This window comes from Bos grunniens, chromosome 11, assembly GCF_055505025.1.
Source record: "Bos grunniens cultivar Pamir isolate PY7600 chromosome 11, Bosgru_T2T1.0, whole genome shotgun sequence".
NCBI lineage: Eukaryota > Metazoa > Chordata > Mammalia > Artiodactyla > Bovidae > Bos > Bos grunniens.
This window is the reverse complement of record NC_141175.1, coordinates 70538505-70563448: the sequence shown is the minus strand read 5'-3', so window position 1 is coordinate 70563448 and position 24944 is coordinate 70538505. Positions and strand designations below refer to the sequence as shown.

Sequence of the window (24944 nt, the reverse complement as noted above, 5' to 3'; positions counted from 1 at the left end):
CCCTGTCCCTGGGATTCTCCAGGCGAGAACACTGGAGTGGGTTGCCATTTCCTTCTCCAATGCATGAAAGTGAAAAGTAAAAGTGAAGTTGCTCAGTCGTATCCGACCCTCAGCGACCCCATGGACTGCAGCCTACCAGGCTCCTCTGTCCATAGGATTTTCCAGGCAAGAGTACTGGAGTGAGGTGCCATTGCCTTCTCTGATTGAGCTCCTGGTTGTGGGTATTTGATGCCACCACCCCCACCCTGAGCCAGGAGGCCAGCATACCTGGCTCCCTCCTCTGTTTACTGCCAGAGAAACTTGTCATCTGTTGACCCATATGATGCATGGGTGTCAAGGAAACCCTGGAGTTTCTGTGGGGAACCCTCTGGAGTTCTCTGAAAGGAATCATCATTTTTTAAAAAATGCCTAGTTTAGAAAAGGGAGAGAAGGAATGCAAATATAATATTTTGTTATAGATCTTTTATTGGCTTCATTTAACAGAGAGAGAATTTTACAACTGGGACAGCCACAGCAGAAGTATGAATTCATTCTGTTTTGTTTGTTTTCAGTCTTCCTACTTTCATTCTTCTTCCCTTGATACTCACTCCACCCAAAGTTTTTTCCACTTTACTTCTTTGTTTTCCTAGCCCTTAGTTCTGGGACTTGACTCTTTTTCTACCAAAGTTTACCCGCCCTGTGTCTCATTTCCCCTTAAGTCTTTTTGGGTTCAGATGTTATATTGAACAATGATGTGATGTGTTACCCTTCTTAGGTAATTAAACTTTCACAACTGCTATTTTGGGAGTTGTAGTTATTTTGGGAGTTGCAGAAATCCTAACACCCCCTCCAGTCCACCCCTCAAAGGCAGCCCACTCTGAATCCTCCTCTGAGACAGAATTTAAAGCTGCCTTGATACCAAAAGCTTTTGTTTCCATGTTACAGAAAGAACCACATGTGATATGCGTTTTGCATTTTTTTTTAATGTCCACAAATATTTTGGGAGCTGAATTTTGGGAAGGGCTACCCTCTGGCTGAACTCTGCTTACAAAATCTATAAAACAGAATTTCTGCCCTTCACAGCAGGACAGGTGCAAGTGTGCACCAGTGACCTAACAGCCAGAGACCATTTCTGCAGACATCCTGCCAGGAGAAGAATAGAGTATAACAAAGGAAAAAACAAGCCCAGCTTTCTTGTTGAGGACATCTATCAAGAGTCAAGCTGCTATCGTTTTTACATACTTTTGCTTGAAGAATGGGTGTTACAGAACTCCAGTTGGAAAGCCCCTTCGTGTTCTATTTTGCTGCACTGGGGGCTCAGCACGGAGGTGGGAGTGCAAGGTCTGGGGCCACAGCCAGGTGGAGAGGCCGCAGTGGGGCATCGCCTGAGAGTGGAGACCACGCTTCCAGTGGGGCTTTCTGCTGTGGGGGAGTGTTCCCCCAGGCATGGTTCAGTTCTGTCGCCCTGAGCTACATGTGGTTCCTGAGTGCACATAGCTAGTACATTGAGGGGTTGAATTTTGATTTTCATTCCGTTTTAATTTATTTAAAATTAAATAGCCTCATGTGATTGCAGCAACCATATTGGACAGCAGAGGATAGACTCAGGAACTAGACTGGTTTCAAATCCTGACTCCACTAACTTTCTTTGACCTTAAGCAAGTTCCTTCACCACTCTGTGTCACAATTTTCTCATCTGTAAAATGTGAAAGATAAGCATGCCTGCCTAGAAAAGGACATTTTGAGGATTAAACGAGTTAGTATTTGTAAAGGTCAAAGACCTGACACATAGAGTTCTTAATATAAGTGTTTGTTAAGTAATACAAATATACATACATACATAAAATTAAAAATTACAGCCAGATCCATGTTATATTTCTTTCAGGAAGCTACCAGACATCAATCATCAATGCATCTTTCTTAAAATCCTTTAATACTGCAGAGGTGAGAAAAGTCATTATTTGGTAAATATTGATTGAGCCCTTACTTTGTGGCAACTGCTGTGCTAGGTGCTGGAGATACACACCGTGGGGCATAAGAGACATGGTTCTTATCCCTCGTCCTAATAAAATAGGTAACAGTCTAGCAGAGTGTTCTCATCTAATGGTTGTTGGACTTCAGAACAGGAAGGGACTTCAGAAGTAATGTCCAGGTAGAGATGCAGACGCCTGGAGGAGCCTTGTGCCTGTTCCTGATCAGGTGACTTGGGTTTCAGTGTTCGTCATCTGCCTACCAGCTTATGCTTCCCTTTGCACCTGTGGGACCAGGTGTGTCGTGGGTCACTCACTGCCCACTTGAGAAGCCTGATGTGAGATCAGCGTTTGTCCTCTTCTGCATAGGGTACATACAGATCTTTGCATTTTCCGATGATGATGGTGATGGTCCTTGGAGTCTTTATAGAATAGTGGCAGTATCACGTAGTAGTCTTTCTTGTTTGTTGTAGTTTTTGTTCTTTACTTAATAGAAGTTAGAAACCTGTATTGGTCCCTTTTTTGTTGTTGTTTAGCTTTAGAGGTTCATGAGATTGAAAAGCCTGTACTGGACTTGTACCACTCCGTTTGGCTTTTATAAACGTTTCAAGAAAATGATAGAAACCCCAACATTTATGAAGTACTGAAAGTGAGAGACTTTTGAGCCATAATTGATGTGACAAGAAATGGACATAAGGAAAGAAGGGGACTGGTTGTTGGTCTGGTGATTTGTTTTCCGCACTTGCTAAAGAGTGGAGCCAGAGGGGAAGAACACTGACCGGTTTGCGTTACATATGAAAGATATTAAAATGTCAGCATGGCCCAGCCACTGACGTAAGAAAAATTGTTTAACGTTAAGTATCTAAATGATGTCCTAAAAATATAACGTTTGTAATTACCTAATTAATAAAGCCTCCAGGTAATAGAAATAACGTGGGAGGCATTTTCTGGCAAATAGAACTTCAGAAACGTTCACATCTGCACACGATTACGAAGCCCCTGTTGTTACTTCGCTTTCTCCATTCCCTAGCCCACGTTTCTCACTGTGAACTAATGGTACATAATAATAAAACCCTGGATGTCAGCCAGTCCAGAGTTCTGGCTAACTTTTAGAGTGTTTGTGTAAGTTGAAAAACCAATGCAGCTGTTATCCTGGGTACTTTCCAGCGGAGGATATGTTTTCCAGATGAAAGCGCAAATAGTGATTGAAATGTAATCAGTATTTTTGGCATCTTGGTATTATAATTCTTTTCAGTTTTTTGTTATGTTAATTGTTCATTTCTTAGGACTTGTTTTATGTTTTTTTCTGTGATCTGTTATCCACTGAAAGTGAGGAGATGAACGAATGCTTAAGTAGTTTTTCATTCTTTGTTTAAAAACAAATCAACAATGGCAAACAGTCTCATTTGTTAGCTGAAGACTTATTTAAAATAACCACAACATTTTCGTTGAAGATATAGTTTATTGTGAGACTCATGTTTCAGGCAGCATAGGGAAGAAAATCTAAATCCCAAATCCAGTGTCCACATTTCAGAGCTGACTGGAAACTTGAAGATCCTTCAGGGCGGCTGCAGCCTCTGTGCTCATCCCGTGTTCCTGGGGCCGGGATGGCTTTGACAGTACTTGCCTTACTTAGCAGTGCACTCACTTTTTAAATCCCCATCCACTGCCCTTTAAGGGGAGGAGCGCAGATGACGTCATTGATATTTGGGGCTTAGGAATTTTTTTTTCTGTTTAAGTTAGAAGGGGCTCTAGTTGATCCATTATTCTCAACACTTAAGTAAAGAATCGGCCTGCAATGCAGGAGACCCTGGTTCGATTCCTGGGTCGGGAAGATCCACTGGAGAAGGGATAGTCTACCCACTGCAGTATTCTTGGGCTTCCCTTGTGGCTTAGCTGGTAAAGAATCCGCCTGTAGTTCAGGGGACCTGGGTTTGATTCCTGCGTTGGGAAGAGTCCCTGGAGGAGGGAAAGGCTACTCACTCCAGTCTTCTGGCCTGGAGAATTCTATGGACTGTATAGTCCATGGTGTTGCAAAGAGTCGGACATGACTGAGCGACTTTCACTTTAGTTTTACAGATCCTGCTGCCTGAGTCTAATTTAATCACAGAATCACCAAAAGTGATTGTAATGTGTGCACAGGGTTGGGAACTGCTGTTCTGGCCCAGTCCTCTCTATAGACGAGGCAGCCGAGGCCCAGAGCCTCTGGGTTACCTGTCCCAAGCCTCCCCTGGTTCTGACCTGAATGTGGGGTAATTGGTTTCTGGAAGGGACAGCAGAGTCTCTGATTGCAGATCCCTGGTGATCTTTCCCCAAAGGCCCTTGGACTGCCCTGTGCAGAGTCAGGCCAGGAGGCTTCGGAAAACAGGACCCAGTGCAGAGGACAGGGCCTTGAGCTCCCTGTCCCTTTCCCCCAAGTAGAAACCCCCTCTGTTTTCCCACTGGAGCTGCCTCATTCCTCAGTGAGAAGGGAGGTGAACTGCCTCAGGTTCTTCTGCCCCACAGCCCGGATCCCCCCCCACCCCCCAGAAACAGATTTGTAATTAGCTAAATGAGATGGTAGCTTCTGGACCACTTGCTGTTTACCACCAAATAGCCGGTCCCCTCCTGCATCTCCCAGATGCTTCCTTCTCTTTTAGGGAACAGTATGTATTAATTAGGCACAGTGTTTGCTATAACTGACCATGGCTAATGCTGTGTATGTCCATTAAGGATAATTTAAGCCAATTAAGTGCTAACCTGCTGGACAACAAGGTGCAGGTGTGTGGTATCCAATGAGAGGGGATGGACCATGTGCACTCTGAGTTGGTCGTTTCCACCTCTTCTCATGTCTTTGTCTGCGAGGCCCTCCTCAACTGTACTTCATCTTGGTGGTTACTGCTCCGGCAGGTGGGTGCTCTGGCTGTGTGGTGGGCTGTGGTGCTGGGGGTGGTGACCCGGCTCACCCTGTCTGCTCACACCGGGCACTCCACTCGGGGGTAGAAGCCCCCTCTCCTAGAGGAGAGGAGATCACGAAGAAGGAGGACTGGGGAGTTGTGAGAGGAGAGGAAGCCAGGGGGTTGGAGCAGTTTATGTGCATGGAGACTTTTCTTGAAAGTTTGAAGAAATTTTGGTAAGTATGTATAGCTCCCTGAAAATGTGTGCTGCAGTAGATGATTAGCATATTTTGGAATGTGTGATAGAAAAACATTTGCATTGTAAAGCAAGACTGGACTAAAGAGCTTCGGTTCATTTCCAGACCTGCCGTCTATTCTTGTAATATGACAGTATCTGTTTCCAAATGTGGAACTCAGGGAAATGGAACAAATGAAGGAAAGGAAAATGTGTGTGTTTTTATTCTCAGGGTGTCAGTTGGAGAATTCACACATCCTTTATTTAAAGTACTCACTGGCCTTTGAAGTGACCCTGCACCCACACCCCTCCCAGAGAGACTGTGGCCGTGATGGGGAAGCTGGTGATTTTCTGCTTTCTGGACCTGAATACCTTAGCTCTGCTGTCATCGAGAGGCTGATGTGAAGGTTTGTGACTCTAGGAGCCGGTCACAAGGACCTGAGAATTGTAGGCTGCACTGGGCAGCGTGCGCTGAGCTCCTGTGGGATGGTCAGGCCGCCAGAGTGGTCTGATTTCCCTGCCTCCCACCTGCTGCTCTGTGAGGAGCTGGTTTACATCAGAGAGGCTGCTCCTGACCTCACTGTCTGTTTCTGGCAAGAGAGGCACAGCAGAGATGGAAGAGACCTCCTGCCATTCAGAGGAAGTCAGATAAATACTCACTTCAGAGAGTGTGTCTTGAGCCAAAATGCATATGAGTAGGTGACAGCTCCCAGCCTACATTGCCTGCACAGTCCTGGATGTAAAGATTAACGGATTTCTATTGGAGAAGGAAATGGCAATTCACTCCAGTGTTCTTGCCTGGAGAATCCCAGGGACGGGGGAGCCTGGTGGGCTGCCGTCTATGGGGTCGCACAGAGTTGGACACGACTGAAGTGACTTAGCAGCAGCAGCAGCAGCAGCTCTGAGTCAGAGACGTGTTAATGAAAACTCTCCATCAGTGCAAAACCAAGGGCAAGTGCTGGCCTTGCTGATTTTGTTTTCTTCTTCTTTTTGAAATGTACGCTGAGAGCAAGGGGGAGGGGACTCCTCATCCTTCACCTGGAAAGCCTGTCGAGCTGGTTAGCAGGAACTTTCTGGAACTTTAGAGAGAGTTCCTGGAGTGTGTGTGAGTGGTGAGCAGTCAGGTTGAAGAGAGCGAGTGTTTGTTGGCTGTGCCTCCCTTCAGTCAAGAGGGAGCTCTGCACAGAGTCCAGGGCTGACACAGCAGCCAGCTTGCCTCTGAGGAGAGAGCACTTGTCAGCACTGCATGGTCCCTCTGGGGGTGACCCTCCCTGCCTGCGAAGCTGGCACTGGATTTTCCACTAAGAAGGGCTTCAGCAACTGAGTACATTCTTAGTCTTCTGGTAGTGATCCCGAAGTTTAAAACAAATTTTGTTCCCTTGTAGAGCTTATTCTACTGAGCTTATTGGTTTAAAAGAAGAGACATTTTTGGACCCTGGTCATCCAATCTCCACCTGCCCGCAGAGGCTGGAGTCTCCATTCTGATGTATTTCACTCTGTTTCTTTCCATCTGGAGACAGGAGAATGATCTCGCGGGAACTTGGCCAGTCTTTCAACACTCTGTGTACACGGAAGACTAGGCGTCATGTGAGGGGTCTGTTTGCTCACTTGCTTAGTGCCTTTGCAGTCAGAGCATACAAAGAAGACCAGCACACTTCCTGTCATCCTTCTACAGACCAGTGTGGGGCAACATGCATTTTAGAGAAATCTCTTCGACAGCGGCTCCCTAGTCCCTCAGAGAATCTGAGGAATTTCAAAGTATCCAAGGTGAAAATGCAAAAAGTCTCCATAAGCTTGAGAATGATCATCATTGTAGGTCACCATGTTGATCCATACTCTCATCCCTGGTCTTACAAACAGGCCTTCTCTTTCTGTCTTTGAATATATCAATCAGTTCTTTTCAAGAAGCACATCAATGTCAGAGACCCATCTGACACTTTGTGACCCCAGGGACTATACGGTCCATGGAATTCTCCAAGCCAGAATACTGGAGTAGTAGCCTTTCCCTTCTCCAGGGGATCTTCCTAACCCAGGGATCGAACTCAGGTCTCCCTCATTGCAGGCGGATTCTTCACCAGCTGAGCCATAAGGGAAGCCCTAGAGACCCATCACCATAAGGCAAAAACAACCAGCTTCTGGCTTAGGAACTGCTAAATGCCTAACTCTTCATTGTCCCATAGCTTAGTGTGATTGCAGTGAATGGCTTTCTCATGTTTTCTTGATGCTTCCAAACATGTACGTTCACTTTTTTTCAGACATGTTTTGGTGGTATCATGATCTGCCTATAAAAAATGGGTGAGATAAGGATGCTTCTGGGAACTGCATTTTAAAATAGCCAAAATAAAACCAGTTTGGCAGCAGTGTGGTACCTTGGTTGTATATCTGGTTTGTCACCAGCTCATCTTCTGAGTATCCCCATCCTCATGTCAGAACTAAGCTGCAAAGTGACTGATGCTGGATATGTGAGCACCTTTAAGTACAGTGGGTGGGACTGATGCAGTCCAGTCCCCACCGTTAGAGCAAAACTCTGATCAGGAGAATCACAGAGTAATTTCTTAGGGAAATTTGAAACGCAGGTACAGTCTCCTCCTCAGACTGAAGAATCAAAGAAAGGTTTTCGTATAAGCTGTATCAACAGAAGAATTATAACGCACAAGCTGTTTCATATTGTGATGTTCTGTGACTTCCTTAGATTAAAAACTTTTTGCATCTTCACACCTGTTCAGATAGCAGGAATGTCTCCACTTTTTGTGAAGGACAAAATCCCTGACTCAGTAATAATGCCCTCAAAAATATGTCACATCAGCATGGGCAGTATTTTCTAAGGAAGTTTTTTTTTTTTAATGAACAGATGTTTTATTTGCTACCTGTGATATTAAAGAGTATAAACTTAACTAATAGTTGCAATGATAAATATTTCCAGTGGTACTCTTAAAATTAATGTTTGCATTAAAATATAAAAGGCATTCTCAAAACCTTTTGCCCATTTTTTTCCATGGGGTTGTGAAACCCAATGTGAATGTTTATAAATGTTTGCAGAAGAGTACTTTTATTTTAAAGAGAATGGAGACATTCTCTTAATATGAAAATACCCCAACAAAGAATGGTTGTAATTAAAGTAATAAAAGATTCCATTAAAAATACGAAAAACCGTTCTTTCGGAATATGCTCAGCCCGACGGAAGAGGGTATGGTGCATGCCTGGGGAACCACATTGTGAGCACTGTAGTTATGACTACAATGTGTGATCAGAAGAACGGTGAACACTTTGTGGTTAACCAAATCACAGAGGCCTGTTAGTTGAAAGGGATGTTGGAATTCCTGCAGCCCCTCTTTGCACCCAGTACTCAGCATGCTGCGGCTGCTCTGTCAAACGATACTTACCCACCCTGGGTGAGCCTCTGCCGATGCTGGTGAACTCCCTTGCTCTCTGGCCAGCCCTTTGCATTTTTGGACAGCTCTAGTTGTTAGAAAGCTCCTTCTAACCCTGAGTCACTATGAATTTGTTGCTCACAGCCTGCCAAGGAGTCTGTGCCAGTGCCCACATGAGAGCTCCTAAGCTACTTAAAGAGAGTTGTCTGGTGTTGCTTTAAGAGTGTTTTCCCCTCGGGGGTCCTAAGTTTTGTCCTGGACTCCCAAGGTGTCTTACAGCCTGGCTGCCCGCGTCTGGACCCTCTGAGCTGCTCAGAACCCTTGGTGATTATTTTATTTCTGACAGTTGCCCTGCCTTCTGCTGGTGCTTCCTATTGAGCTGACCACATTTTCTTTGCACTGCTGTCAGTTTTCACCTCTTCTAACTTTGGGTAGTTAAAAAATCTAAATGTAGAATGTGTTCTTAAATAAATAGGAGCCCCTTCTTGGTCCAGGGTCCTCTGTGTTGCTGACTGTGCCTTCTGATGAGGAGGAAAGTGTTGACCAGCCTGGGCGCTAGGCTTTGAATCTCTCCCACTACCTTTTAGTTTTGCAGTCAACCCTCTGAGTATTGCTATTCAGCCAGCAATAAAGACTTGACTTGGGAAATCAACCTTTGTAATTTAGATAGACATTTGAGGTTGCCATTTGAAGTTTTTCCTTTGATGATTATGGGAAATCAAAAAATTTAATGTTATAAGTATAGTAGAAAATGTAAAATATAAATAATTCTTAGATTTATTTCAGTTTTGTTTGAGTTTTTACTATTTATGGCTTTAATTTGAACAAAGTTACCTTTGGATAAACTGGAAATTTTTTGTTGATACAGCTGCTCTGTTAGGGACAGTGCCTCTAATACCGTTGGATGATTAAAAATTTTTCCATATGAAGTTTATTCATTAAATGTTTACCTATTGTCTACCATGTGCTACGCATTATACCTAGGGATATGTTGCTAAAAAGAGATACCTAGTAATTCATAGAGAGTATGGTAAATAAGGTGAGCTAATCTTTTAACAGGTAATTTTTTAAACACTCTTGGTACATGCCACGAGGAAAAGATTTAACAGGATGCCCTGGGTTGGGGGCTTCAGAATAGCCTTCCTGGAGAAAGGAATGTTTAGGCTGACTCAGTTCTTATTTGTCTGTTGTCCCTATCTTTAAAGTCACAAATGATTGAGAGAGAACGTCTCTGCTGATATGAGATTAGAAAGCCTTCCTGGGACTTCTCTGGTGGCCCAGTGGCTAGACTGTGTACTCCCAGCACAGGGGGTCCGGGTTTGATCCCTGGTCAGGGTACTTGATCCCACATGCCACAACTAAGACATGGCACAGATAAATAAATGAATATTTTAAAAAAGAAAGCCTTCCTAATTAGGATACTTTCTGGGTTGAAATTCGCATTTAATGCAGGAAAGGCAGCTTTAGAGTTCTCTCAGACACCACTAAAAATTGAGCCCCTGCTGAGGTGCCCACTCCATTTTCTCTCTGCACAGAATCAACGGATGCTAACATAATTTGATTCCCTCCAGTTCTCTAAATTGTCCTCCTGTCCTGTTCATTCTTTACTCCGTTGCTGAGTTTGACAAAAGAAACAGCAAACTTCTTTGAAAGTGTTTGGAGGAAGAAAAAACTAAAGTGTGTGTTATGTTGTAGATATTTTGGGAAGTAGAAAATTGGTTTATTAATAACGTATTTTTAAAATACGTTATTAATCACATAACAAGGAGATGACAGTACAGGCTTGACTTTGGTCAGATAAGAAATTTAAAAATAGTTTCCAAAATCACATCACCAGGGAACTCTTAAAGAAAGTCAAAGCTGTTTGGATCCTCTGATTCTTGTTCTTTTAAGCCTATATCCTTCTGCAGGAACAGGGAAGGTTGCTGGTTTCCTTTGCATTCTCTCCTTAAAAAAAATTTTTTTTTAATTATCAATATTTTAATTCAGGTATAGTTAATTTATAGTATTATGTTAGTTTCAGGTACGTAGCATAGTGATGCAGTATTTTTGTAGATTATACTCCATTGTAGGTTATTACGCTTGTTCCTACAAAGAAAAGGTATGACAAACCATGTGTTAAAAAGCATAGACATCATTCTGCTGACAAAGGTTGGTATAGTCAAAGCTATGGTTTTTCCAGTAGTCATGAGTGGATGTGAGAGTTGGACCATCAAGAAGGCTGAGCGCCAAAAAATTGATGCTTGGACACCAAGGAGATCAAACCAGTCAATCCTAAAAGAAATCAACCCTGAATATTCATTGGAAGGACTGATGCTGAAGCTCCAATTACGTTGACCATCTGACGTGAAGAGCTGGCTCATTGGAAAAGACTCTGATGCTGACAGAGATTGAGGGCAAGAGAAGGGGGCAACAGAGGATGAAATGGTTGGATGGTATCACTGACTCAATGGACATGAGTTTGAGCAAATTCTGGGAGATGCTGAAGGACAGGGAACCTTAGCATGTTTCAGTCCATGGAGTTGCAAAGAGTTGGACACAACTGAGCAACTAAACAACAGAAAATAAGTTGTTTCAAGATAATGACTGTAATTCCCTGTGCTGTACAGTGTAGCCTTGGTGTGCTTTTGCTTTTGAACCCGATTGAGGACTTCACCAGCTAAGACCTCATTTTCATTTTGAAGTAATTTGAGCAATAGAGCGGGAGCCAAGCAAAATATGGACAGGTTGTGCTTGCTGCTTTGCCTTTCTGCCCAGTTTGGAACATTGGTTGGGTTCTGGCTTGGCCCTTCAGTGGATGTGTGTGCTTGTGTCTGGTCACCTACAGTGAACACATACTTGGTTGTGTATCAGAGAGATCCTCTGTAATTCTAAGCTTAGGCAGTATTTTAACCAGGGTAGCTCATTTTTCTCCTATGCCATGCTAAGTCACTTAGTCATGTCTAGCTCTGTGCGACGCTATGGACTGTAGCCTGTCAGGCTCCTCTGTCCATGGGATTTTCCAGGCAAGAATACTGGAGTGGGTTGCCATGCCCTCCTCCAGGGGATCTTCCTAACCTAGGGATTGAACCTGTGTCTATTACATCTCCTGCATTGGCAAATGGGTTGTTTACCACTAAGGCCACTTGGGAAGCCCAATATCTGTGTTTAAATATTACCAAAAGTGAAAGGGAATCTCCACATTTGCTTTAACTGACCTTTGTTACCAGGCTTGGTGCTGAGGACCTTTGTAATCAAGTTTTAAACAGTAAAGTGTAAGATTCATATGGATTTCAGTCTGTATTGTTAAAAGTTTTTTTAAAAAAGAACAAACTTTTTTTTTTTCAAATTGAGAAAGTTTAAACAAATTTTGGTAGTAGAGGTTTGATCCTGTTAAAATGGTGATTATTTGAATGTTTCTTTCCGGGATTGATGTCATTTTTCCTTTTCGAGTATCATAGGCCAACCTTTACTCATTTTGTTTATTTGAAAAGTTGCAGATTTCTAAATAGTTTGGGAAACATTTACCAGTCACACAGAGGGGAGGGTTTGCTGCTAAAGTGTAAATCCAAGCAGTGAGGCTTGTTTGAACTGCTCTTCAAGACAAATGAATTCATATTATAATATTTAAACCTTTGGAAATTGGTATTATTAGACAAGCCTAAGATCTTAGCCATTTTGCAAAGGAGAATGATTCTCAGAATATGACATATTTAAGATCAGTATGTTTATTTATCCCAAATGAGATTTGTGAAATTTGTGATTATTCCATTCCTCTCCAGATAGGACCCTTCATACTTTGTGAGTTGAAAAGAAATTTCTTATAAAAATTCATTCTTTCCTAAATGAATCTGAGTTAGGAGACTGTCACCCCTTACATAACAGTTACAGTTTATCTGGATCCAGGATTCATAGAATTTAGGCAGAAGGAGGCATTGTGGCCCAGCATTAGAATGTTCCTTGGTGACACTGCCCATGCCTCGCGCCGTTTTCTTTCACCATTGTTTTTGAGCATCTGCGGGGGCTGAAGTGCTGGTGCTGAGGGTATAAAGGTTAGCAGGACAGGGAGGACCCCAGCTCTCACGGATCTTAGTGTGTGTGCCTTGTTCATCATTTCCTGTAGCGCTGCCTTGCGTTGTGGTTTTACATTTTTCTGTCATTTGATCATTATTCCAGAAAATTGAGATATGCGTTTTCACTTGATAAGATTTGCAGAGGATTTTGGCAATGGGCTGTTCTAGAAGTAAAAGTCAGCTTCCAAATAGCACGTTATTGCTCCTGTGTTGTGCAGGCACTCATTCCTGATACCATTTCCCAAAGAATAAGGCTGTGAAATGCCAAGCTCACTCAAAGTCAGGATTGGCGTTTTGGCAGCAGTACCATTAGACCGACATCCTAATGTAATTTAAAACTATCTGGAAGTAAAAGTAAGACCAAAGTGGTTATTTATGGTGGCTCAGAAACTCCACGTTGGCTATAAGACCGTGATGTTAGGTCTGCATTGAGGTAATGATTTCAATTGTAATTGCCTTTCTATGTTAATAGAACAAAAACAAGGATAACTGTAAAGTATATGAGGAAACCTTGTATTTTAATAGGAATTATTTTTAAATGTTTTTAATTGGTTCACATTAGGTGATTTTCAGGCTTATAGGTAGATACAGGAAAAGCTGACCTTACTTTTGCAAGTCTTTTTTTGAAATAAAGCTAGTGCTAAAAAATTTTAGACCTTACAAATTTGTATTTAGAATCTAGATGGTATCATATGTAGGTAGAGAAAAGAAATAAGGTACTTTGTTTAAAATTTTAATGTATGAATAGTACATGGGGATAAATTTCTATGCAGTATATAAGAATTTTTATTTTGTTTAAAGACACTCAATAAATCTGTTTATAATTTCACTGTTCATTGTAAAGTTTATAAAATGGGAAATGCTTTGTTATTCCCCCTACATTGTAATTTTCCTTAGAGAATAATATTCTTGGCCATACTGTATAGTAATGATAAGTTTTTAAGCCACCTTGATGTGATATTTTAAACAGATTGTTATAAAATGAATTATGGTCAGTGTATCTTCTGATAGTGAATCTTTTAAAATATGTAATTTTCTTTATAGTAAGGGTTAATTTTGCTCCTCCAAGTAGTAGAACCTATTTTAATTTGCCCATATTAGAAAATAAAATTTATCGCTAGAACTTTATTCATAAAATTAGAACTGGCCTTCCAGTGGCATCTATCATCTGGATAGTAAAGAAGTTACTTCTGAATGTTGGGAATGAAAGGGTCTTAGTCTGTATGGGCTGCTGTTACAACATATTATAGTCTGGGTGGTATATAAACAACATTTATTTCTCGTAGCTCTGCAGGCTGGAAAGTCCACCATCAAAGTGCTGGCACATTTGGTGTCTGGTGAGGGCCTACCTGCTTCCTGGTCCGTGTCTTCCTGGTCTGTGTCTCCTGCTGTGTCTTCACATGATGGAAGGAATGCCGACACTCTGGGGTTTCTAATTCCATTAGGTGACCTAATCACCTCCCAAGGCCCAGGTCCAAATGCCGTCACATTGGGTGTTAGGATTTAACATGTGAATTTTGGTGGGAGGGAGCACAAACATTCAGTCTGTAGCAGAAGGTTTGTTGTGAGTGCTTTAGGCTTTGAGTGTTGTAGACAGAAGATGGCTAAACCATCACCGCTTCCCTGAATTACTTATGTTAGTGTGAGGCAGGAGTCACTACTGTGAGTTTTTACATCAGAGATGTGATGAATGGGACCCATGGTATATGAAATTCCAATTCTTTAGTACAAAGTAATGTGCTCTTATGTTCTTGTCTTCTAAGCCCTGCCTTCAAATCTTAATTTGTTTAAAGGTAATACACACGTTTTCTTTAGCCTGAACAGTGGTTTCTTAACCTGTTTTTCATATTCCTTCATATCTTTTCACAGATATACCATATCTGTGCTTACATGAAAGAAACTTTTTTTCCCCAACCCCCAAGTGGGAATTTTCATTCTTCGGGAAATATTGTCCCCATTTGGGAATATGTGAGCTAGGACATCTGGCTACGTGGGTTGCCTGCCTTACATGGTAATTAGGCTTTAAAGGAGGCTAATCTATTTTCTTATTTATTAAAGAACTTTGGGTCCATTAGATAGTTTTCTGATATGGATCACTATTAAAGGGTTGTTCCTCAAAACACAAGCTATTTATTCATTCATATAGTCATAAATACTTGGTTCAAACCCTCCTGGCTTCCTCAGTTCCTTGCTCCACCACCACTGGCAGAGCAATTAATAAATAATTAAATTAATAAATATTAATTAATAAATTTATTAATCTATAAAATAAGGTAATAATGGTATCTAGCTCTGAAGGTTACTGGAGATGACTAATGAAAAAGCAAATAAAGCACCATGCTCAGCATAAAGTAAGCCAGCAAAAAAATTAAGTTGTTTTTAATAGTACTAGAGTTCTCATTCGGAGAAGGCAGTGGCAACCCACTCCAGTACTCTTGCCTGGAAAATCACATGGATGGAGGAGCCTAGTAGGCTGCAGTCCATGGGGTCTCGAAGAGTCGGACACAACTGAGCAACTTCACTTTCACTTTTCACTTCATGCATTGGAGAAGGAAATGGCAACCCACTCCAGTGTTCTTGCCTGGAGAATCCCAGGGACGGGGGAGCCTGGTGGGCTGCCGTCTATGGGGTCTCACAGAGTCGGACAGGACTGAAGCAACTTAGCAGAGAGAGAGAGCAGAGAGAGAGTGGTCATTGATTGCCAGCCTCATCAGCTCTCTGCATTTTAAAGATTAGATGATTCTAGTGGCTCTAGATTCAGTGGTGATAAAAAATTACAGATGTTGGGTTCATGGCTGTATGATTTGATCCTATTGTTTTAAGTCTTCAGGCCCCAGTTTCCACATTTTGTTAATTAAGATAGAAAGCAAAATAATTTGGTTGAAACTTCAAATATAGCAGTAATCCTAATAAATATACATGGGTTATATTTGCCCACTAACTGACAGACTCTTGGATTAGAATAAAAAATAAGAGACATACCTAAAACAAAATTAAAGAGCAGAATGAGGGTGGGGAGGGACAGGCAAATATTACTATCAATAAAAGTAGAATTAATATATGCATGGGGATAAAGTCAGAATATTTCATAATGTTGACAACCCACCAAGAAGATAATTATGATTTTGCATGTATCCAGGGAGCTACAAGGAAAGCGTGTTAATCCACAATCATAGCGGTAGATTTTAACACACTCTGTCACTCATAAGTAAAGCAGACAGATGTTAAGATGACTATAGAGTATTTGAAGACCACCTTTGTTAGTGAGATTTAAGTTTAAACAGGTCTTTGAGCACCCTTCCCTCTCAAAATGGTCTGAGTCGATGAATTTAGGCTGCTTTATGCAGCCGTATCATACTCTGTACAGTAGATGTGTTCCCATAAAAAGTTTCAAGTAAACTAGATAATCGCATAAGTGAATGGTAAACGTTTCTGAAGGACTTTGTGTGCCTTTTGTTATGTTGTCAGCTATCACACTGGGACTTTTCCTGGGCATCCTGGTGTTGGTGAGCAGAGAGCGTTGTTTAGGATGGACTTCTGGGCCTTTTTGTGGAACTGGCTCCATGAACCTGAGCAATGCTTGGTTAGCCAGATTTATTCATCACAGTGATTCCAGGTGTGGCTTCTTGCAAAGACTCCTCCCTCTTGGCTGACACGTGCTGCGCTTCAGAAAGCTTCAGGAGCAAACTGTGAACAGGGTGTGACTCTCTTGCTTTCTGGCCACTGAAGAGTTGAGAGGGTTAAGGCAGAACTCTCAGAGGTCCCTTTCTGGAACCTTTCAGATGTAGTTTGGTCCCTCCAGAGTCCCAGAGCAAGATCTTTTTGTTTTTTTAAGATGAGACCACCAGCAGTCCAATGTATCCTTTTTCAAGTTTTTTTTGTGAGCGAAGTGAGAGGGTTTTTTTTTAAGTGTTTGAAGAACATTTGGATTTGTAAGTCCTGTTGAAGTAATGGTTAGCATATGGTTTTCCTCCTCAAAAAGGGTTGGCAAATGTTAAGTCACCTTCTTCTTTATTTAGTTTATTTAAATCTTTAATTAATATTGGGTACTAATGAAGTATGTTTGTGCATGTATGTAGTGCCAATGGAAATTCCATTTATTCTCTCTTTGTTGCTTTGCTGTTTAATATCTGAGTAGTTGGGACAAAAAATAAATTACTTTCATGGACAAAAACTAAATTAAAAAGGGAAACATACATTTTAATATATGTGTATAGAGAAGCACTTTATTAAATGTATGTTCATTTTCATTAACTGCCTAGTCTAAAAGAGTGACTGCCTTGAAAGCAGAGAGCCCAGCATATCTGGGTAGCTCAGGAGAGTGTGTGTTCTGGGCTTTATATGACTGATGGAGATGGTACCAGTGTGGCAGCTTGAATTGCCGTTGCTTCTGTGGCCTCACCTTCCCATCTTCCATCCAATCTCCCACTCACCCAGCCAGTTCATAAATAATTGGCCAGCACTTAACTTCTAGGTACCTTGCTGGGAGTTGAGAAATATAAGGACATTGTGATGGAGACTTGAACTTAAGAGTTTGTGTCCTGCTGATGGTTAGTAAGTAGATGTTTTGAAATTATGAAACAGTCTTACAGTGATAGGGTAGAGGTGTATGAGAAGCCTAGGAGGGAGGACATAGGTGGGCTGCCTAACTCAGACCGGGTGGTGGTGGTGGAGGAAGCACCAGGTGTGGCTTCCGGGATGAGGTAACAGCTAGCATCTGTGGGAAGAGCAAAGAGTTGTTCTAGGCTGTAGTTTGGAGGTGAGACCAGAGTGTGCCTTTTCCTTCACGAGTTGTAAAACTTGAGAAGACTATTGAAACCAGGCTGGAGAGCTGGGCTGGGCCCTCACAGATGTTCTCATTTCTCTTCACAGGGTTCTGGGCATTATTCAGAAGGCATATGGATTTTTTATTCTGAAGGTTGGGGGCATTTGGTGGATTTTAGTTGTGGGAATCAAGTGATTAGAATTACATAGTAGAAAGGTCCCGCTGGTGGCAGTGTAAGGGGAGTGGGTTAGGGATTGAAATCAGAGGTGAGGCTCTGGAATGAGAAGCTATTGCTTGAGCCAATTTGAGATTTTTCAGGAGGTGCAGCAAACCAGGGGGCCTGCATATGGGAGGAGAGAAAAGTGAAGGATGACCACAAGGTTTCTAGCTGAGGTCGGTTAGGAAAATGAGGTGTCGTTCAGTGAGGGAGTGAGGCAGCAGTAAACGGGATTTGGAGGAAAGAATGAGTTTAGTTGTAGACACTGGCTTGGTGATCCTTAGGAGACTCTGCCCTTAGCCATCTGGGTTGTGATTGTTGGCACAGAGTAGCGGATAACATCATCCCACAAAACAGAAGAGGGCGTTGGAAGGAAACCTGGAGATAAACCATAAAGAACAAAACCCTGTGCGTTGATCTAATACCCATGTGACAGGGAAAATAGATTTAGTACCTTGGAAAATAAACAGATCATGTTTTCCCTCTAGACTTTGCCAGGTGTTGACTTTCAAAGAAGAGGAGAACTAATAACTCAACTCCCAAAGCTGGGAGTGGTGAAGCTCCAGTTTCTTTTCTGTTGTTTGTGACCTTGTGGCCACACAGGCCAAAGCCGGTGGCACCTCTTTGCCTCGTAGGGCTACAATAATAGTTTCCTCATCTATTTCTGTCTTTGCCAGCTTGAAGGAATAAAGTTGTCTTCTTCATGAAGTAGAAAATGATAAAGCTTTGTGGAATGTCTGTATTTTTGGAAAATTCCAGTTCATAGGAATTAGAGAAGGACAGAGGATTAGAGCAGACTAATTTGTGGAGGGGGCTTGTCTTTTTAACTTATTCCTTACTTAAACACACACACACACTCTCACGTGGTAAGAAAAGAGCAGAGATGCCCTTCTAATTATCTTCCCAATATGTAGCCACAGAAGACATGGGTTTTATTCATATCACATCTAGGGTATCAGTGATTTTTATTCACTCAAGGATTATTTAATGGATTCCTGCTGTGGTGATCAAGTCGGAATTCAGGCCCTCACTGAGCCAGGGAGGCAGTAAGAACCCCTCTCAGCAGTGGAGGTGGTTTTATCTCACGCCAGCCTTAAACAGTCCTCTCCAGCTTTTCTGATGGCAGACCAACCACCAGGCAGGGTTCCAAGATGGGCAGCCCTCCTCTCTTCTCTCCTCCTAATCTTCCCACAGCCATTGAAGTACAGATTGCTTCACTGGCCCTTGGGACACATGACTGATAGCACCTTGGGAAAATCTAGCCCTTCATAGATAACCTCCTGGGGACACCTGTATGTGTGCTGCAAGTTGGCCCCGCAGCTGACACCGTTGTCCTTGTTGAAGTGGGTTATAGGATAGTGATGTGTGTTGCTTGCTGGGCTTTCTGGAATCCCTGTGTCAAGGACATGCGCTTGTCCATGCTCTTGCCTTGTCTCTGAAGTTCCTTCACCGTCAGGTTCCTGCACGGTTGCTCTTGAATACCTAGAGGCACCTTTTCACTACGGCCCTGATGGGGAGGTGGGATTTTCAGCTTTGACATACCCCTGAAGTTTTTTTAAAAATTTTGTCATCATAAACACTCTATAGTTTGGCACGGGTATTGTCTTTGGACAGAGAACATTGAGGAAAAAAATGCCCCTGGTATCCAAGTTCTTAGGAGCTCAAGTGAAACAATCAAAAATAATATAATCGTATTTCTTTTGTTTATAGACTCATAGGAACTCTTGTTTCCCAGTCCCCTCTTGAGGTTTGGAGGAGCAATGGCATTATTAAAGAACACCATTAAAGAAGAAAACTTAGAGGGACTTCCCTGATGGTCCAGTGGTTAAGACTTAGCCTTTTAATGCAGGGAGTGCAATTTGATCCCTGGTTGAGGAATCCCGCATGCCTTATGGACTAAAACATAAAACAGAAGTAGAATTGTCATAAATTCAGTAAAGACTTTTAAAATTGTCCACATCAAAAAAAAAAAAAACTGGAAAAAAAAAGAAGAAAATGTAGAAAACCTGTGCTTATATTCTTAAAATTACTTATTTTAAACTTGCGTTAAGGACCCAATACTTGCTTGTTGAGGAATTTGTGGATAAGTCAGTGGTTGGAAGATTTATGGGTTGTAGTTGGTCTTACTGTATAGTCAGAGGTTGGCGGAGGTCAGGGTGGGGGGTGGCCGTTGGTGGAGCCCAGGTTGGTCACTGCCCTGACGTGGTGTGGGTTGCTCTCATCGGGCAGCAGGTGGCACCAAATAGCCAAAACAAATCTGGAAAGAGGTACGTGGTAGTCAGATTTCACCTTGGGTTGGCTTAAACATTTTGGAATTAACAGTACTTTCACATTTTTCCCCTTAGAGATCACATCCTCCAAGGCTAAATTTTGTAGAAATCTTTGGTTTTAATGGAGTCCTAAAAATTAACATCTCCAGGTTAAATGGTACATAACAATATTGATTTTCTTTTTGAAGGGATTATGACTGTGGATGTTGAAAGCAACTGTAAGATTCTTCTGTAGATACACTCACTGGCTTAGGTGTCTGAATTTTACTGTTTTTATGAAATCTTCTAAATACATTGCTAATGGAGGTGTTAAAATTAATCTACTGTTAAATGTATGTTGTTGACATGATAATGTCTGCCTCGATGGGAATCTGGGAGTGTACTCCCATCCAGGAAGTTTCTGTTTGAGCAGAGGTGGCTGACTCTGTGAGTTACAGCTGCGTGGCTCAGTTGTGAGGTGGACACGATACCTCTCACTTAGGAACATGGAGGATGTGCTGGTCGACAGCTTGTGAGAAAACAGCTAGTGATGAGAGGGGGTGTCTGTGCTTTTGGCACCACAAGGTGAACTGCACCTCAAGCAGTGCTTTTGTCCACAGCTCAAGTGGTCCCTTTGGGATTGCCAGGTGGTGTCTGGTTTGATTAGAGCTCCAGCGATTGGGTCTGCTGACTCTGGTCTCTGTGCGCATTCTTGGTGCACACTGAATGAGGTTTTCATGAAATGAGCATCCAGGTACAAAATCTTATCATTTTTGAATCTTAAGATGGGGCAGGTGGGGCAGGATAGTTGGGGAGATGACAAACATCTTTTTCCTTGGGACATTTTCCCACAACTAAGTGGAGGAGGGTAGGCATCTTTCTTCCTCTTCCCTTTTTTAATTTACTCGGATGGTTGTGTATACAAAACATGCAGGAATTTGACTACACTGATACAACTTAAGCACATATCGTTGCCTCCTAGAATCTGTTTTTCACACAGCACCAGGATTGACCTTTTAAAGACATTCGTCCAGTAACGTCAGTTTTTGGGTTAAAAGCCTGCTGTGTCTTCCATCACACTTAACAGCCCTTCGTGTCTGGCCCCACCTGCTGTTGTATCCCCATCTCCTTGTCTCTCACCCTGCCCACCTGACTCTGGCCACACCGAGCTCTTCATTCCTCCAACAAGCTGTGCTGGTCTCACTGTAGGGCCGTTACACGTGCGGTTTCCTTTGCCGAGAACGTTATTCCTCTTGATCTGAGTGTGAAAGATCATTGAGGTCTCAGTTTACATACTGACTCAGGCCTTCCCTGACCCACCACCAGCTCTAAAATAGCCATTCATCCATTCTTCTCTGTTTTATTTTTAAATTAAGATATAACCGACATATAAGATTAAGCTTGTAAGTTTAAAATGGTGTAAGATATGTTGTTTTGATATGTTTATATAATATAGTGTGATTACCACTGTAGCATTGGCTAAGACCTCTATCACTTCGCATAATTATCATTTCCTTTTTGTGGTAAGAATGATTAAGTCTGGCCTCTGAGCAGCTTTGAAGTTTATAACACAGCTAACACAGCATTATTGATGTTATCCTCTGTCACATCGCTATAGCTTCGTTTTATTTTCTTTCAGCTGTCTTGCCTTTTCTTGTGTGCTGTATGTCCAGCTCACCCTACTAGGGCGTAAGCTTCACTAGTGCTGGGTCCTTACCTTGTTTACTGTTATCCCCGGCACCTGGAACAGTGCTGAGCATGTACTGGGTCCTCAGTACATTTTGGTTCCATGAATGAATAATAGCTATATTGAAGGGAGAAGCTATATATTTACAGCTAAATATGTTTCACCTAACTCTCTTGAGGGCCCTGTGATAAAGCAAAGATGTCAGTGGGCCAAACATTGAGACCAAAGTTCTGAGAATTCCCATTTATCCCTGTAAAACACTGTGGCCGTGGTTGGGCCCCTGAGGCGGGGGTATTGGGGTTGGTAGTAGAATTTGAAATAACACAATCATATACGTAATTTCAGTCATTATTTAGTCACTTTTTTGATGCCTGTTAAACACCACCAGTACTGTCACTCAGTTCAGTTCAGTTCAGTTCAGTCTCTCAGTCGTGTCCAACCCTTTACGACCCCATGAATCGCAGCACGCCAGGCCTCCCTGTCCATCACCAACTCCCGGAGTTCACCCAGGCTCACGTCCATCGAGTCAGTGATGCCATCCAGCCATCTCATCCTCTGTCATCCCCTTCTCCTCCTGCCCACAATGCCTCCCAGCATCAGAGTCTTTTCCAGTGAGTCAACTCTTTGCATGAGGTGGCCAAAGTACTGGAGTTTCAGCTTTAGCATCATTCCTTCCAAAGAAATCCCAGGGCTGATCTCCTTCAGAATGGACTGTTTGGATCTCCTTGCAGTCCAAGGGATTCTCAAGAGTCCTCTCCAACACCACACTTCAAAAGCATCAATTCTTTGGTGCTCAGCCTTCTTCATGGTCCAACTCTCACATCCATACATGACCACTGGAAAAACCATAGCCTTGACTAGACAGACCTTTGTTGGTAAAGTAATGTCTCTGCTTTTCAATATGCTATCTAGGTTTACTATGTCATTTAATATTAGGCATCAGTTTTCTAACATGTAAATGAGATGGTTAGATAAAGTCATGTTAGTTCTCTCGCATCACGTTGTATGAATTTCTAGGAGAAGCTAAAAGCTTACAGTTTATGATGACATACAATAGAAATAAATTTGTTCATTCAGGGACTTCCCTGGTGGTCCACTGGCTACGACTCTGTACTCCCAATGCAGGCGGCCTGGGTTCAATCCCTGGTTAGGGAACTAGATCCCACATGCTGCATCTAAGACCTGGCACAGCCAAATAAGTAAATAAACATTAAAAAAAAAAATTTGTTCATTCAGAAGCCTGAGGGAGGTGTTCATCCAGCTCCAATGAAATTCTAAAATTACAAAGTTTAAGTATTAGAAAGAAGGAAGAACCCACCCTTTGTTGGGCATCTATCATCTCATGCAGTCTTCTCAACAATCTGTAGAGTATCTTCCCCCTTTAATGTCTGGGGGAACGGAGTCTCAGATGTTAAGTGCTGCGGCCAAGGTCACACACATGTTATGAGGCATTGCTGACCTTACAAACCAGCTCTTATGGACTCCCAAGACCTACTCTTGGCACGTAGGACCTGTGTTACCTTCTGCTCACCTTTGCTCAGTAGATTTGTAGGGACCAACGGCTTAGACATCTGACTAGGGTTTTCCTTTTCTTTCTCAGAGACCTGTAAGAAGGCGCTGATGTGGAGGAGCAGCTGAGACGGTCCAAGATGACGACCACAGTAGCCACAGACTACGACAACATTGAGATCCAGCAGCAGTACAGCGATGTCAACAACCGCTGGGACGTGGACGACTGGGACAATGAGAACAGCTCCGCACGGCTCTTTGAGCGGTCGCGCATCAAGGCTCTGGCAGGTAGGTCTCCCTCCCGCCCCACCGTCGAGGCCTGGGATGCCTTACAGATCCCTTTGAAATCAGGCACTCTGTTGCCCTTGCACGATAGACTCATATCTACTTGACCATGTCCTCCGAGAGCAAGCTGACCATTTTAGAAGATGGCCAGTCCCCTATTTGGAGAATGGTCGGTCTCAAGGCCAGAATGATTCAGAGCACAGGGTGTTTGTATAGCCATTCAGAAAGAGTTGCCCTGTGTTTGTCAGACTGTTTTATTTTTAGCACATCTTACGTTTCAGAATATTGAAGTGTACTGTACCTTAGACATAAAAATACAGTTGACCGTGGAACGACATGGGAGTTAGGGACACTGACCTGCTGCACATTCGAAAATCCACATTTAACTTTTGACTCCCCCAGAACTTAACTTCTAATAGCTCACTGTCAGAACTTAATACTAACATCCCACTGTTGACCTGAAACCTTATCGATAATATAAACAGTTGATGAATACATATTGTGTAAGTTAAATGTATTATATATTATATTCTTGCCATAAAGTAAGTTGGAGAAAAGAAGAAAATGTTAATAAGAAAATCATAAGGAAATACATTTACTGTGTATCTGTATATTTATTGAAAAAAATTGTGTAAGTGTACCTGCACAATTCAAACTCATGTTGTGTGAGGCGGGGGTCCCCAGCCTCTGGGCCATGGACTGGTACTTCCTGTCAGATAAGCAGCAGCTCTAGATTAGAAATAAAGTGCACAACAAATGTACTGCACTCGAATCATCCCAAAACCATCCCCCTACTCCTGGTCCATGGAAAAATAGTCTTCCACGAAAGTGGTCCCTGGTGCCAGCAAGGCTGGGGACTGCTGGTGTAAGGGTCAACAGAATACAAATAAACACGTTTACTTACGGACTGTGCTACATGAATTAACCAGATGTGTTACAGTACTCACTTTGAGTGGCTAAGGTTAGTTTGTATCACATGGCAGAAGTTTTTGATCTGAAGAGCAGTAGCTTAATCTGGTGAGGGCACATTTAATACAGGTAAGTCTGCCATTGATCAAGTTGACAGGCACGTGTCCCCTACGTTGTGATTTCTCACCCCCTTGTTGCTGTTCAGTTCTTAAAGCACACTTTTACCAGGGCCCTAGGTGAGCAGGGAGTGTTCTGTCCTGAGATGGCCCTGAAGATCAGGAAGGGGCTCAGTCACAGTGAAAAGTCAGCAGTACTGAATACATGTAAACCATGTGGAGTTTATTCAGAATCTTGCCTCTGTACTTTGAGATTTCAAATAAAATGATTTCTGAGTGAGAAAATCAGGTTTATGTATTTTTTCCTGATATCTTTAATTATGACCTATAAATTGAAGTCACAGCTTAAAAAGGTAAGTTTACTGTTAATTGTGAAGATAGCTCACTTTTTTGTTACCTTTACAGCATAATGTGATTAAGAGGCATGTACTGCTTAGAGGAGGAACTTAATCCTGAATGGTTTAGATGACAAAGAGAAGTGACAGAGCAGTAGATAAATTCACCTTTAAGCTAGACTTGCTCCTGACCTTAAATGGTGTGACCAGGATCCATTTTCTGTCTCTCTGCATTTTGGCTTTGCTTGCTGGTGTAGACGCCATTATCAGGTAGGCTTTTGGGTCCTGGAGTCCCAGGATGGCTGCCCCAGGTTCCGGATCTGTCTGAAAGGACATCCAGCAGAGAAGCACACCTCTGATTGCCCAGTCTTGTGCTTCTCCGAGGCCCT

At 42.5% G+C, this 24944-nt stretch overlaps 1 protein-coding gene across 9 annotated transcripts in view; it reads left to right on the top strand.

Moving 5' to 3' along the window:
• The window catches only part of SPTBN1 (spectrin beta, non-erythrocytic 1), a 212642-nt gene that overhangs the window by 42774 nt on the left and 144924 nt on the right, over positions 1–24944 (top strand). For 8 of the 9 annotated variants that reach the window (XR_015136915.1, XM_086326891.1, XM_086326892.1 and 5 more), the window contains one exon: positions 23002–23198. Coding sequence is in view for 8 of the 9 variants with exons in the window: in XM_086326891.1 (XP_086183017.1) it covers positions 23051–23198 (148 nt within the window). In the remaining variant the exon portion in view is untranslated. Of the gene's footprint in view, positions 1–5292; positions 5468–23001; positions 23199–24944 lie in introns of those variants that run through there. The other variant, XM_086326894.1, reaches the window with a different exon arrangement.